The sequence below is a fragment of the Rhinolophus ferrumequinum genome, chromosome 9 (assembly GCF_004115265.2).
Source record: "Rhinolophus ferrumequinum isolate MPI-CBG mRhiFer1 chromosome 9, mRhiFer1_v1.p, whole genome shotgun sequence".
Lineage (NCBI taxonomy): Eukaryota > Metazoa > Chordata > Mammalia > Chiroptera > Rhinolophidae > Rhinolophus > Rhinolophus ferrumequinum.
The window spans coordinates 27,468,267-27,484,415 of record NC_046292.1 but is presented as its reverse complement, the minus strand read 5'-3'; the positions used below and the strand labels follow the sequence as shown (position 1 = coordinate 27,484,415).

Sequence of the window (16,149 nt, the reverse complement as noted above, 5' to 3'; positions counted from 1 at the left end):
AAGGGAATCAGAATAAAGACTGGAAATATCTGGGAAGAATTCCTGAAAGAGAAAGGACTTGAAGGATTACAAAATGTTTTGATAGAAGATGGGAAAACCACAGAAGGTAGAGAGGTGGAAATACGCAAAGTATGGATGTTTGTATGTGTTTGTATTAAGGAATAAGAAGGTGATGATGAATTACCCAATTAGAGAAAATGGCTCACGATGAATTGCATAAGCTTTCAAATACTGAAAGAATATTTCTTCAATTTTTTGTGCTATTTATAATGTACTCACTACATTGTGACATTAACACACTGTTTAATCTGCAATATTTACATTTTTCTCCATCACTTTAAACCTAGATAATGAACAAAACAATACGCTCAGTTCAGACTTGTAGCATTTGTTGATTTCCAGCATGTAAATACTCCCACCATGACCAATTTCAAGCTGCTAATATAATATCACTAAATGGATGTTGGGAAGAAATGCAGCACATTGTATAGTATTTTCCTCACAGAGATACAAGCGACATAATTAACCTCAAGAGCATAGACAGCAATAACATGTAGTAAAATAATCATGAAGTGATGAGTTTTGAGTAGTTATACCTTTATTTTAAATAGAATGTATTTAATTGTAAATTTATATAATTTAATCTTCAATAATGTCTATGCTTAGCAACCAAGTCACAAAATTCCCTAAAATTTAAGATCTGGCTCTCGTGAGCCCATATAAGTTGGCTCCAGCACACCAGTGGCTCCAAATTTCAAGACCTCTCCCTCAAATGGGTCAAAGGTTTCCAGCTGTGGGCCTGGAACAGCCACAGTGCACCACTAACAGAAATAAGCAGTCATGAGCATTGGAAAGGGAATGAATGTGATAAATTGAACTTTAACCATGTTAAATTTAAAACAGCAACAAAAGGAGCTACAAATGGAAATGTTCTTAAAGCAGCTGGAAACACCAAAAAAATTCCATTTGGGTCAGCAGAGAACTTAGGTTTAGAAGCCATACGCGTAGAGGTGCTAGCTAGAGACATGGGAAACGCTGGGCTTTCTGGATTAGGGGCAAAAAGGAAGAGCAGAGTGCTAAAGACTGAGCCTGAGGGAATAGCCCAAATTAGAAGGCAGGAGCAGGAAAAGCAATCAACAAAGGGGGTGGGGGTTGAGGTGGGGGGCGGGCAGTGAAAGAGGTAGGCTAAAAAACAAGGAAGTGTAGTCAAGGGATAATCACCAGGATCGAATGCTCCAGCACAAGGAGGGTGAGGACTATGAACGGTTTTTCTCATTTTCCTACAAACAAGAGTGTTTTGTGAGAATAATTTTCTAGACAGTGGTGGAATGGAAATCAGATTATAAATGAATGGTGGGTAAAAAAACAAACAAATAAGAAACAGTCAGATAATATTAAATGCTTGGTATTAAGAATTAAGAAGAGGACAACAATGAGGAATTTATTTTTGATAGATAAGACCTAAACGTAGGGTATAAAAATTGGGAATGGGCATTAAATAATTATTTAAATAAATTATAGAAGGTTGGTGCAAAAGTAATTGCATTTTTTTGCAATTAACCTTTAAACCGCAATTACTTTTGCACCAACCTAATAGTAGGGTTGAGAACCTAGTGAGAGCACTGTTATCAATAGGAGACTAAACACCAGAGTACTGGAAAGAAAAAAAAGGAAGCACTTTGAAATGTGAAGTTAATTTCACACCAAGGCACCAATATCTCCTAAAATTTCCAGTTATGTTTTACATCTGTGAATAGCAAACTTCAACTACCTTATAAGAAATTTAGAGAATTAAGTTATTATACCTCTCAGGCTTTGTCTGATTATAATAACCAAATAATAACTATGAAAACCAACAGAGTGATACAGGTAAAGGAGGGAGGGTAGTGTGGTGAGATTTGTTTCCCTGGAGAATTTTCAACAACAGAGAATGAGAATAGTCTGTTTCTGAAACATATTGGACACAGCTCTGCCTAGAAAAGAATAAAGAATTAGCTAACATTTACTAGTGCTTCTATATCAGAAATTTTTCAGATGCAGAAATGGGATTTGGAGGGCTCAATTAACATCCCAAGATCACCTAGCTAGTAAATGGTCAGGTCGATCAAATCTAGGCCTGCCCCATTCTAAAGTCTTTACCTCTTCTGCACATACTAGGCTGACTAAAGTTTTCTACAAATCTCTTAAGAAAAAGCCCAGTGGACTAAGCATCAGAAGTTTTAGAGGCAGCCACATGAAGCCAACCAACAGTGCTCAGGAATCATCAATATGTATGTTTCTTTCCAACAAATCATCATACTATTCTGTCAACAAAGATGAGTGAAAAGCTTCAACTATCTAGGTCCTTGACTGTTTGCACTCCCTGTGAAAAATCACTGTCAAAATTAGTGAATGCCTCTAACAAATACATACAAGTGGCTAACAAACTCATGAAAAGATGGTCAGTATCATTACCCATACGGAAAATGTAAATCAAAACCACTCCAGTGAGGTAGGTACCATTTCCCATCCACTAGGATGACTATAATCAAAGAACAGGTAAGGGTTCATGGGGATGTAGGAACCTGGAACCCTCCCACACTGCTGACTGCTGACGGGAATGGAACGTGACGCGGCCACTTGGGAAAACAGTCTGATAGCTCAAAAGGCTAAACACAAGTTACCACATGACCCAGTAGTTCTGCTCCCAGGTATATACCCAAAGGAACTGAAAATATGTCCAGGGGAAAAAATCTTGTATATAAATGAATGTTCATAGCTGCATTCATTATTCATAATAGCCCAAAAGTGAAAATAACCCAAAAATCTATCAATTGATAAATGGATAAACAAAATGTGGTGCATCCATACAATGGAATATTATTCAGCAATAAATACTGATACATGCTATAACATGGATGAACCTTGAAAACATTGTGCTAAGTGAAAGAAGTCAGTTACAAAGGAAAGGACCACATATTGTATGGTTCCATTCATATGAAATATCGAGAATAGGCAAATCTAGAGAGACAGGAAGTAGATTAGTGGTTGCCTAGAAATGGGGGAGAATATGAGGGAGTTAGGGATGATGACTAAAGAGTACAGGGTTTCTTTTGTGGGGAATAAAAATATTCTAAAGTTGATTGTGATGATTACACAACTCTGAGAATATACTAAAAGTCACTGAATTATATACTTTAAATGGGTGAATTGTATGATATGAGAATTAAATCTCAAAAAAGCTATTTTGAAAAATCAATGAATGACTAAATTTTGAAAGAACAAGTCCATGCTAACCTAGACCAATTCTCCCCGATCCCCCGTGCGTTAATAAACCAAGGAAAGCTCTGCTCTCCTAATTTTTTAAAGATTGGCTTGAAGTAACGAAAAACTAAACAGCTTTCCCCAATTTCTAATTTTTTATTCCCTTTGCCTTTTCAGCAAAGGGAATAAACTGCACTTCAAAGCTTGGATCAGAATCTGAGCCCAAAGGGACGTGAAAGATTACTTAACTCTAACACTGTCAGTTTACAGATGGGAAAAGTGTTGCCTAGAGAAGTTAAGTAACTGGTGTAAGATCACTGAGCTGGGAAGTGTCGGGTCACTGTCTCCTGACTCTGAGTTCAGTGCTCCTTCCCTTCACAAGGCTTCCATGATGCTTGAAGGGGAGAAATGACCTATTAGCAATAAAATTGAATTATAAAAGGACCCTCACCCCCCAAAAAAGAACCAAGGATTATCATGTAGCATTCTTTGATACCTGTAGAAAACCTGATCTAGAAACACTTTCCTGTAACACTGTTAAAAGGAAACACAGTTTAAAGCAGCTCAATTTCCTTGATCCAAACTATGTTGAAAACCAAAAAATAGGTCAGAGGAGAAAGTTTTAAAGAGTATGTTATTTACTCTCATTTACACTTATTAAAAACTACAGGGAGAGTGAGAGTGAGCCTGGTAACTTCGAATGGATTTCTGAATTTACAGATTTCTCAACTATAAGAGGGGAACCACATTGATTCAGTGGCCAAGTTTATCCTCAAGGTAAATAAAGCCTAACGCTTTATTTTCACTCAGGGAAAGACTTTTCACTCAGGGAAGAACTACAAGCCTAACTGAAATGTAGGGAAGAAGAGTAGAGGCTGGGGATCCCTGTGGGAGCAAGGAAAGTGACAGAGGGGAGCAAAGTGTGAAGCTCTTTACAGATAAGATTCTATCATCTCGTTTTGAGAGTTCCTTAAGTTCTGAGAAATCTAACAGATGTACCGGCCAAACCCAATTAACCAAGATCCTCTGAGGATGACTAAAATCCACAAAGGACAGCTTTACTTAATAGGCAGGCACTTTTGCACAGGGAGTAGAGAATCTAAGTCCGAATGAAGGCTAAAACTTTTATAAGAGGTTGAGATGTGCTTCGAGTGAAATCAAGACTTGAAAACCCAGGTCCAGGCAAAGACAGCCAGGCAGCACCACCATATATATGGTCACACGCGGGCAACAAAGGCAGCGTTCCTCTCCTCAGGGTCTAACCAGCATTACTTTGTCACTCTTTTAAATTAAACTCCACTGCCAGTCTCCTTCTGACCTTTCCCACAGGCATGAATAAGCGAAGAGGTGTGAAAGTACACGCAGTGTTTAGGGAGCAGCGAGCTGTCTCATGTGGCTACAGCGGAGGCTGCACAGGAAAAGAGTGTCTGCCTGGAATCCTTGGAGCTGTATACTAACTACCTAGGGAGCCTCAAACAGAAAGAGGAAAACGAACAACGTTAGCAAAAATTTGCAGTTTAAAAACTTCTGCTCGTTTATCAGGAATTTTTAAATGAAAATCCGGGAAGGCCAGTGGCGTCTAGATTGCATTCGTGAATAAAAATGGAACAAACTGTTCCATCTGCTAGATTAAATACTGGCCTTTCGTTTCTACCTACCAAGCTCTGAAGTCAACAGAACTCATGCTCTCAGTTCTGCCTCACCCTCTCATCCTTTCTTGAAGTTCTCTTTGGGAAGATATACTTTATTAGCTACCAGGACCTAGAGATATGGTTAAGAATAATTTAAAACTCTAGATTTTTCTTTTTTGATCGTTCTGGCACAAAAGCGTAACTCTTGGGTTTACAGGCTTGTGTTCTAAATCAGGTTATTTATATATTTCAGATGCTTACACCGACAGTGTTCTCAAACATAATAATCAAGAGGAATTAATTTGCTTATTCCAAAATAAATGGACATTTTAGAATCTGAAAGATCCTACGTCATCTAAATCTAGAATTTGAGAGGCTTGGTTGTTTTGATCTTACATCAGTCTACTTGCAACATTAATCTGGGTGTACTTGGGGAGCAAAGCAAAGGATGTCTGACTTATAAAAAACAAATCTCGATCCCTAATTCTCAGCCCAAAGTTCAAAGAATTCTAGCACGGGAGCACTGATTCTGTTAGCAGTGCATCCCTCTCTGAAATAGCTCAAGACAAGAAAATGCCGCTGGAACCGTTAGCTGGAAGTCTGAGATGACAGATCGCTCTGGCTGGCCTCCAATTCCTAACAATGCTATGATGTGTTCATCCAGTTTCTCTCTCCCTGGGCCTCCTGTCATCACACAGCACTGAGGCAGAGGTCCAACAGGCAACATCAGCTACAAATGAACAGCAGGGGACCAGAGCGTTCGTATTCAACTACAAAGTTCAGGGAGACAAACTTGGGGCAGAATAAATTCAGTTCTTCCAACTGTCAGAGATGAGATATGAAAGCAGAGCAAGTTGGGGGTATCTTCAATAAAATAAATAAGTAACTTTGGTCAGAAGACTCATGATTGAGCTTTAGCTCCATCCTCGCCTGTGTGATCTTGGGAAGTCACTTCATCTTTTTAATTCTCACTTTCCATAGTTGCAAAAACTGAAAGGAGAAAATCTTGACCTCCTTCAGGGTTACTAGAAGGATCGAGTCAGATGAGAATGTGCTTTGTAAGCTATAAAACAATATCCAAATATTATTTACTCAAGGCAACAAATACTTATAGGATACTTCTTGTGTCCCGGGTGTAGCGCTTGGTAGAGAAAATAGCACACGGACAGTCCTAGACATCAATGAGCACTCCGACAGAGGAGACCAGTGTGTGAACTCTTCTAACTACTATGGAATAGAGATGAAGATGCAATGAATTTAATGGAAGGGACGGAGGTCAGTGTCTCAGGAAGGCAATACTGGACCTGCGCCTTCAAGGGTACGTGGCTGATGGCCAAGCAGAGGCGGCCGGGTCATGCATTCTGGGGGGAGAGAAACAAACAAGTATTTAGGAGCAGCGGGTGATCGCGTCCGGCTACAGCACAAGCACAGGGGCAAATGCCTACCAACGAAGCTGGACACACTGGAACCAGGCTGTGAAAGGCTCTGCAGCATGGCAGAGGCAACTGGTGCATATTGAAAGAATGAGAGGGGGACAGTTTTTTTCTCCCTTTCTTTCTTTGTCCTCACACTAAAAAAATAAGACACAATAGCAAGTCGTAACCCAGCGGAAAGATAAATGCTACAAGTGCTCTAACAGAAGCACATAAGGAGTACAAAGAAGAGCACACAGAAAAGGGTGGTCAATTCCACATGGGAGTCAGGAAAACATTCATTAAGGAGGTGTTCAGTTGGTGTTATCGAGGCAGAACAGAGGTGGGGAAGGTATTCTGCACAAAAGGACAGCATGAGCAAAGATACAGTCATAAAACAGCATGGCACAGGGTTCAGCAGGAGCTTAAGGTATGCAGGGAATTTGACACTATGAAGCTGCAAAGGTAGGCAGAAGCCAGTGCCAGTGCTGCAAAGGTTCCGAGCACCGATTCTAGACTGTAGGTCGCCCGAGTTCTAAAATTTCAGCTGTGCCTCTTTCTACGCTGTGACCTTGACCAGGTTACGTAACCTCTCTAAACCTCATCGTCCTTATTGACAAAATGGGGACGTTAATAGAATCTACAGCATAAGGTCACTGAAGGATTAAATGAGATAATCCAGGTAAAGGACTTAGTACAGATTATCTGACTTACAGTAAACAATAAACCACCACTACTACTATCATTACTATAGAGAAAGTTATTAGGAAACTATTAGAGTCAGGGCAAGAGACGAGGCGGCCCTGAACTAGAGCAGAGGGAGCAGGGATGGAGAAGAGAAGTCAGGTGCAACTTTTTCCAAGTCGGAAGTGATTGACTGGAGTTGGTGACAAGGCAGAGATGGTGGGCGAGACTGAACACAGTACGATTCCAGCTTCCGAACCGGGACAGCGAGGCACGAGTGAAAATAATCGGCAGCATGGGATGTGCTGAACATAGGGTATGTCTGGGTGACATCCAGATGAAGGTCAAGTACACTGTGAGATGCGCAGGACCTCGGCTTAGGAAAGAATGCAGGAAAAGGCTCTATCATTACCTCCTTAGCTACATCATATAGTTTGAAAATCGTCCTCACCTGCAATCCCTGTGAAACAAGGGGCCCTCAGGAGTTATGTCTGATTTATGTAACCATTTCCATGGCCAAAGTTTACTGAACTATAGACACCTGACCCAAGGAGAAAAAGAAAATCCCAACCAATCAAGGTGGTTGTATTTGTGTCTTTAAATCATGCAGCTGCAGGGTTTTGCATCACCATTCAAGGGACAGCTCAGACACAAGCAATGGAAGAAATGCAATCAAATGAATGCAGGAGACGTGCAGAAAGAAATAAAACTGAGGGGCTACAAGGCCTCCTAAAAAGAGAGTAGCTGCCCGATCGTGTTTAGTTTTAACAAAGCCCCAATGCACGCAGACACCAGATCCTGTGAGATCGCCTCGCATCCTTTCCTATTGTGCTGCCTTGCATTCCATGTACCCAAGCGATCTCTGCGCCGAAAACAGAAGAGACTGCCAAAGCAGAAAGTAGAGAATGAAACAAGGCTGTGGTTAGGGCCCGGGGGACCATCAACGCGGAGGAGTCAGAGGAGGAAAAGCCAGTGTAAGAGTCAGGGAAAAGGCATCCACAGAGGGAAGAGGTAATTCAGGGAAAGCCGTGTCCTAGAAGCCAATGTAAGAGAAAGCTTTGAGGAGTAGTCAGTCAGTCAACAGCATCAGTGCGACAGAGAAATCAAGTAAGAGGAAGATAAAACGGGCTACTGGATGCGGCAAGTACGGGGTCACTGGGGACCTTTCCCAGGGCAGAAATCATGACTCAAAAGCTTTGTTTGCAAATCTTGGCCGCCCCCTAGTCATACTGTTTATCCTGAGGTGGGTCTTCAATGTCTCTGCCTTTGGTTTCTCCTCTGTTTAAAAATAATAATAAAATCTCCCCCCCAACCCTAGCCATTGTGGAAGTGCTCTGTATTTTAAAGTGCATGGTGGTTAAACATGTATGTACATATGAAAAAAATTCATTAAACTGAACATTTAAGGTTTATGCACTTAGAGAGAGGGGGAGGGGAGACACAAAATCCCCTCTGCCTCATCCTTACATAGTAATCAGATTTAAAAAATCAAAATAAAGGGGCTTATAAAATAATTTGCAAAGTGTTCTTTGAATCCCAGGAATCACCCCCCGCCCTGGCCCCCAAGTCCACAACCTCAGCCTTCTGAGGTAATGGCATGTCTTACTGTCCTCGCCGAAAAACTGATCAGCAAAGGTTTCCATGCTGTTATGACTATGTTCGTTATTTTAAAAAGTCACACGTGTCTCTCTAACAACCGGAGTGCAGGGCGAGCACGCTGAGCCAGCAGAGACAAGGGACTGAGGAGCCGGATTACAGCAGCCCCGCGGCGCAGGGCAGCAGCCCCGAAGGAGTCCTACCTTCATCAGGTGCTTGTTGACCCACTTGGTGAACGTTTTCTTCTGAACGCGGTCCCGCTCATCTGTAAAGAAACAGAAGGCATTGGCTTAGTGCTACCCAGGCAACAAGTTCCCATCCCCCTGCCTTGCCCGCACCCCAGTTTCTCCAGGAGTGTGGAGACAATTTCCACAGAACTGGGAGACAGTGTCTTGCTGTTAGGGAGGTTTGGCCTGCCTGAAATTCCTCCTGTCCTGACCATGTTGTCAGCCCTCAGATCAGAATAAAGTGTCTCAAAAAGCAAGTCATGGCAAAGTCTCCTTAACATCATAATTTTCTAGGGAGCAGAGTGATTCCCTGCTTTCCCTACAGCAAGCTCCAAAAAGCCAGAGTGTGAATACCACCAACAGAAAGGGTCAAGTGGCCTCCTGCAGTGGTTAGATCTCACTCTTCACACACCCATCTGCCTGATTTGTGCTCAACTCCTTCCCGCTCCTACCCTAGTACCTCCCTCCTTCCAGTTTCCTCACCAGCCATTACCAACCAGTCAAACTCTCGAAGCCACCCGGTTTGCCCCCACTACACAGTTCCCTCCCTTCCTCCCCCGAAGTCTTACGAGCCATCATTTCTTGGTAGGCAAACGTTCCTTCATTCTGACTGTTGCTCACCTCTTCAATAGAAACATGACTTGACAATGACTGCTCCAGAAAGAACTCTCTTTCTCCCACAACTGCCAATTCCCAGAGCCACTTCCAGACGCTTGATCCATCAGCCCCCCTCCTTTTCTATTTCCCTGAAGCCCGTGCCATTCCCTACACCGTCTTGTTCAAATCGTCCTCACCGTCATTCCCTGCTGCCCACCCTCCGCCATGTGGAAAATCTACCCTAACCTAAGATGACAACGTGGGTCACATTTATTATCTCCACGTGTATCCTCTGGCAGGATCCCCGAGTTACTTCAACATAGACTCGTATATGGACAACGCACCTGAGCCTGCGCAGCTCCCCTGATTTCATCTCCGATGCATATCCAGCCCCCACATTGCCACATCCTGGGCCTCATTCCTTCTCCAAACATACTATTTAGCACTTCCTATCAATCAATCTCTCACACTTCCTAAGCGTTCTTAACCTCAGTCACTCCATTCTTATTTTACCCCATTTATTCAGAGCATCTCAGAGTATCCCAGCCTGTGCTAGACAACATGGTGAAGCAATTCAAACTGCCATCACTAATGCCCCAGGGACTCTCATCCGCCTGACCTCCTACTACTTTATTCACCATGACAACCTCCAAACCTGAATTATCACCACTGCTTGACTCTCCCATTTTTAATCCAAGCCAGAGAACATTTCAGAAGAAAGTGGCGGAATTATGCAAATCTGGTCCACTAGTAATTCACACGAATTTCAGTCAGGTTTTCTCTCCTACTGCCCAGTTCTTCCCTTTTTTCTGATTTACTCGTAAAAGTCACACAGGTGCCATCCAAACATGGAAACGCTCTCTCCGCACTTCCAGGTGAATGCACAGTTCCTCCGTTTTCTGCGTGTATAGCCATTTGGTCGGTAAGCGCTCTCGTCTCTGCCTCTGGTCTTACCTTCGCGTCCTTCTTTTCAGCCCTGAATCCTTTCCTGTTTTGCAAGGAACAATGATCTCTTCCAACTATAGACCACAGAACTGAGAAATCAGAATAAACTTCAGAAGTCACCTAATCTAATTTCCTGATACACAAATCCCTTCAGCAACAAAGAATCCTATGTCCAGGGTTGAAAGGTCTGTCCAAATCTTGCATACATCTACAATATTCTTGAGGCTTAAAACTTAATAGAGACATCATTACCTCATAAAACAACACATACTAATTTAATAGTCATAATCTGCTTCTTTATAAATTCAACCTACTGGCTCTCATTTGGAACTGTTAGAAGAAAAAAGAATCTAATCTGTCTTTCACTTCATCAAGTTCTGCGAGTATCTAAACCAAGGTTTTTATTAGATTTGACCAGTCATTCAGCATCTTTTTAGATGCTGATACAGTTATCCAACACCATCATCCTTTCCCAGCCCGGATCACCCGCAAACTGACTCAGAATCAGCTTGCAACTGGTGTCATCCAAACCACTGACACATTGCTCGTACCATTTATTTTCTCTTCATAGCATGCTACTTTCTTCCTCTCCACCTCTCCAAATGCTATTTATTCTTTAAAATCCAGCTCATTCATTCACTCATTTATTCTTGGAATAAATCTTTTTGAAGGACTTGGAACAGACTGTGTTACACAAAGCCACAGTCCCTACCTTTAAAAGAGATGACAGTCTAGCAGAGAAAAGAAATAACTTCAATACAGTTTGGTAATTGCCGTAACAGAGGTAAGCAGTGTTCAAGAACACAACAGAAGGGGTTAAGACTACCTGAGAGGGGAGGGAAGCATGGGAGGTTAGTGAAAGTTTCCAGGAGTGGCTCTAACTAAACCTTAAAGATGAGTAGAAATTAGCCAGAAAGAGAAGGAACAAAACTACTACATGAAATTTCACCTAATGCAAATTCATGGAGAGAAGGAGCTTATGTTCAAAGAACAGCACAGTATTAAGAATGGTTGAAAGACAGGATGTGTATTAGGTAGTGGTGAAACTTAACACTGGATAGGATGACATGGGCCGAATTATGACTTTTCACGACAAGCTAAGGAATCCAAACTTCATCGCCAAGAAACTGGTAAAGGGAAGGTCCGAGGAAACATTGAAAAATTTTAAATAGGACAATGACATGATCAGATTTGTGTTTGAGAAAAATTACTTTGGCAGTCTTTCCTGACAATGCCAGTTTGTGTCCCCCCAAAATTATACGTTGAAATCCTAACCCCCGATGTGACAGTATTAGGAGAGGAGGCCTCTGGGAGGTGATTAGGTCATGAGGCTGGAGCCCTCAGGAACGGGATCGGTGCCCTTAGAAAAGATCTCAGAGAGCTTTCTCACCCTCTTTCTACCATGTGAAAGCACAGTGAGAAGACAGCTGTCTATGAACCAGGAAGAGGGTCTTCACTAGACACTAAATCTGCAACTGCCTTGATCCGGGACTTCCAGCCTCTAGAACTGTGAGAGATAAATGTATGTTATTTAAGCCCCCCGATCTATGGTTTCATTATAGCAGCCCAACCAACACAGCCTTCTCAGTGCTGCCAGCAATCTTGCTGACAAGACTGTTACTTACTATCCACCCGAAAATCCTTCAGGGACTCCTCATCCGCACAGTAATGTCAGCAGTTAACATTTATTGAGTATCTACTTATGTGCTGAGCACCTTACATATAGCTTCTACTGCTCAACAACGCTGAAAGATAGGTATTATTTTACTGGAAAGATAAAACCCAGAGAGTTTAACTTGCCCAAGATTACAAGGTAAGTAATGAAGTCCAATCTGAACCCAGCTCTACTTGATTCCAAAGGCTGATAATCTCCATTCGGGATAATATTCAAACTTTTCAGCTTGGGATCTGAGACCCATGATGATGTGACACGTGCCTGCCACTCATCGCTCTCCTAAAACTCTAACTTCCAGCCTTGCTAAACCATCTCGTCTTTGTGGTGACTGTTTCATCCGCATGGCATTTAGCCCCTCCTTTCTCTGACTACTCACTCTTCAGCACTCAGCTATCACCTCCTCCAGGAGCTTTTCCCATCCTTTACATATGCTCCTCTTAGGTGATCTTCCTCTTGTGCTTATTACAAGGTATCATAATTTACTTGTCTACCTGTCCTAATCGATGAGGAGCAGACTGAGAATAGGCCAAGGGTTGGAATGAAACCCCTTCATGCCCCGCAACTGAGGCACGAAGTTCTGTGTTCTGATCCAACATATCCTACAACATAGTCCCAGGGCATCATGTATTATTAAAAAAGCAAATGAGAAAAGAGTCTTTGCCTGTTTCCCTAGTTTCTCGAGTATTTACTGGAGAACCACAGAAAAATGAAAAGTGGTTCAAGAACCCCAAGAAGCACCAAGCACCTGGAAATCTAAGAATGACATACCTGAGCTGACAAGAGAAGGGAAGAGAGTCAGAAAGGCCTGTTTCTTGACCTCATGAAGTTTACAATCTAATGGCAGAGACCAACACATCAATAATTAACAATAACACCAAGCAAATAACACATCGATATAAGCTGCACTAAATCATGCTGATAAACACAGAGTTGATTAATTCTGACAGAGGGATAGACGAGTTCACAGAAGGCATTTGATCTAAACCTTGGATAACAAGTAAGATTTTGGCAGCCCAAAGAGGTTAAGGAATTCCAAACAGAAGAAAAAGCATGAGCGGCAATTGGAAAACAAATTAAGTACACAGAATGTGTTTCAGGGAATGGTATAGCTATACACAACATACATTCAGCAATGTAATGAGAAAGGAAGCTAGCAAGGTCATCTGAGGTCATTATCACTCCAGAGCAGTATGTACTTAATTCAGTAGATAAAAAGATACCAGATACCATTGAAAGTCTTTTAACCAAAGGGTGTTTGGGAAAGACTAATCTAGCAGTGGACTGAAGGGCAGACTGCAGCAGAGAGATACTAAGAGGTAGAAGAACCAGTTAGGGGTCTACTGTAGCAACCAAGAAAGAAATCTAAGACCTTGAACTAGAGCAGAGGCAGCAGGAATGTAAAGAGGACAGCAGACCCACAGGACAATGTAAAGGCAGAAACAATAGCCCCTAACTATGGACTAGATAAGTTCAGGGAGAAGTCAAGATAATTCTAATGTTTGTAGTCAAAGCAACTGGGAGGAGGTACTACCTTGAGATAAGGAAAATAAAAAGGGGCAAAGATTGGGTGAGGGTAGGTTGAGTAAAGTACCAGAAAAATAATGAGGTGTTAGCAGGACCTTCTGGCAGAGAGTTGGAACTTTAGGTCTAAAGTTCAGAAGAGCCGTCAGAACTGAGGGTACAGATTTGAAACTAACAGTTGACAGCTGAAGTTGTGGCAAGTAGAGCAGATCTTATTTCAACAAATCTTCCTAAATCGCCACTTAGCCCATATCACCCCTCTATGCAAAGTCCTTCAGTGGCTCCCAAAAGATCAGAGGATCAAGTCCAACTCCTTAGTTTCCATAGCCGGTTACAACCCTACGAAACTCAATTCCAGTTTGTATTCACTCTTTATTAGGTGCTTGGAGGAGCTAAAGACATGGCGTCTGACCTGAAAACGTTTACAGTCTATCTACTCTTCCAACTTTATCCTTAGACGCCCCTGCGGGACGCAACTACAACCATTCTGATCTCACTGTGTCCAAACTTCATTTTCACCCTTTTCCTTTCCCCCGACTGGAATATCTATCTACCCTTCTCTTCTTGGCTTATCTAATTTAGAGCCTCCTTACCAGGTCCACATGAAGTCCTCCTTCTCCCTTTACACCTTTCTGGCTATGCCAACCACCTCTGGATGCCTACAGACACTTGTGTGCTTTCAATTTACTTGGTACCCAGCACATGAAACCTATTGTTAGCTATCTTTGCATGTAAATCCCATTTCTCTGTCTGAACTTTTTGCTCTTTGGAGTCAAGAACCATGTTTTATATTTCCTTAAATATCCAACATTTATGACAATAGTAGGCACTCAAGAATACTCATTCATTTAACAAACATATGCTGAGTGCCCACTATGTGCCAAGATTATATCTATAAGGGCATTTTAAGAAGGTATTTTCAAAGTCAGACTAAGAAGTATTCTCAAATTAAAAGACGGCTTTTCAGCAGGGAGCAGGGATTTCCACTCAGATGTTGGTTCTACAATTACAGCTTTCCTAAGTTCTTGCCACATCTGTACCCGGGAGACTTTGCTTAATGTAAACTCAAAAAAAAGGGCGGGGGCTGAACTGGAGATCAAGCAATTAAAATGTGTCACCAATAATGTATAATGGCACCAGCGCTATAAATGATTCCTATCCTCATAAGTATATAAGTCAGCTTTGGGAGGTAAGACTAACCCAGATACTTAGTGCGTTTACTCTGTGTCAGGCAGTGTGCAAGACCTGTCTCATTTAGGATTATGATTTAATTCTCACAATTCTATCAAGTATGCATTATTTATCCTCATTTTATAGTTCAAATTGATGTTCAGAAAGGCTTCTTAATAATTTGCCCGAAGTCACACAGGCAGTAGCAGAATTCAAATCTTAGTCTGTCATGAACTTTGAACCACCACATTCTACTGCCGCCATGAAGGTATTAGAAGACACCACAATATACTCTTCTTATATAATGAAGGAAGAGGAAAGGTGTGTAAGCTGTACCTAGAATAGGATTTCACGAAAGGCATCTGTCACCAAGGATTGGTGCAGACTTAAAATGTCTCAATGAGGACTGAGACTTGGGAACCTGGGGAAGTGATAATCCTAGAAACTTCAATGCAAAATTAAAATTTTATGTTATTTCTTAAGAAAACCTGAACTTTATTAATAATAATTCTTTACACCATTGAGAATACAAGACAGAAGTCAGATGAAGAAATAAGCTAGGAGTAAGCATGGTGGCAAAAGAAGAGCCACAGAGATTGAGGGAGAGGCACATCAGGGAAGATGGAGGAAAGCTCAATAGTTTCTAGTGTATTTACTGGAGTACGACATTCAGGAAAACGAAATGCTTCACGGACACTAAGAGATACAGAGGTTTAAGAATCCTCAAAAAAAAAATCATGTTAAAGATGAAGAAATCAAAGTCAAGAGAGATTTAAGAACTTAGATAAGGTCACACAGGGACAGAATCAAGGCTACAACTTGGATTTCTTAGCCTCTGGTCTATGGTTCTTACCTTATAGGACACTTACCTCCCCTCTTTGAGTCTGAGATTCAACTATAAAACGAGCAGCTTGGACTACGTCAATGGTTCCCAATACTGTGTTTCCCCAAAAATAAGACCTAGCCGGACAATCTGCTCTAATGCATCCTTTGGAGCAAAAATTAATGTGAGACCCAGTCTTATATTATTTTACATTATATAAGACCTGGTCTCATATTATAGTAAAATAAGACCGGGTCTTATATTAATTTTTGCTCCGAAAAGACGCATTAGAGCTGATTGTCTGGCTAGGTCTTATTTTTGGGGAAACACGGTACCAGTCTGTGAAACAGACATACCAAAATCACCTGGGGAGCTTGCACCGGCCTAAACGTTTTAATATTATATACGTGTACTCCCCAAAACGACTCTACGAGTTAGGGTCTATTTTAATCTCCTTTCCACAAATGAGGAAACCAAGGCATAGAAAAGTTAAGCAATTTTTCCAGTTCATATAGCTGTTAAGAGGTAGAGCAGGAGCCCCATGCAGACGACTGATGCCCAAGTCTATTTTCTTAACTATTAGGTACCACTGCCTCCAGGGGATTAAACAAGACAGGAGAAGCTG

The 16,149-nt window shown here is 41.7% G+C and overlaps 1 protein-coding gene across 25 annotated transcripts in view; it reads right to left on the bottom strand.

Annotated features, from left to right (window-relative positions):
- MACF1 (microtubule actin crosslinking factor 1) overlaps positions 1-16,149 on the bottom strand; it is a 305,934-nt gene that overhangs the window by 181,746 nt on the left and 108,039 nt on the right. For all 25 annotated transcript variants that reach the window (XM_033115596.1, XM_033115604.1, XM_033115599.1 and 22 more), the window contains one exon: positions 8,770-8,831. In XM_033115596.1, the coding sequence (XP_032971487.1) occupies positions 8,770-8,831 (62 nt within the window). The remainder of the gene's footprint in view (positions 1-8,769; positions 8,832-16,149) is intronic.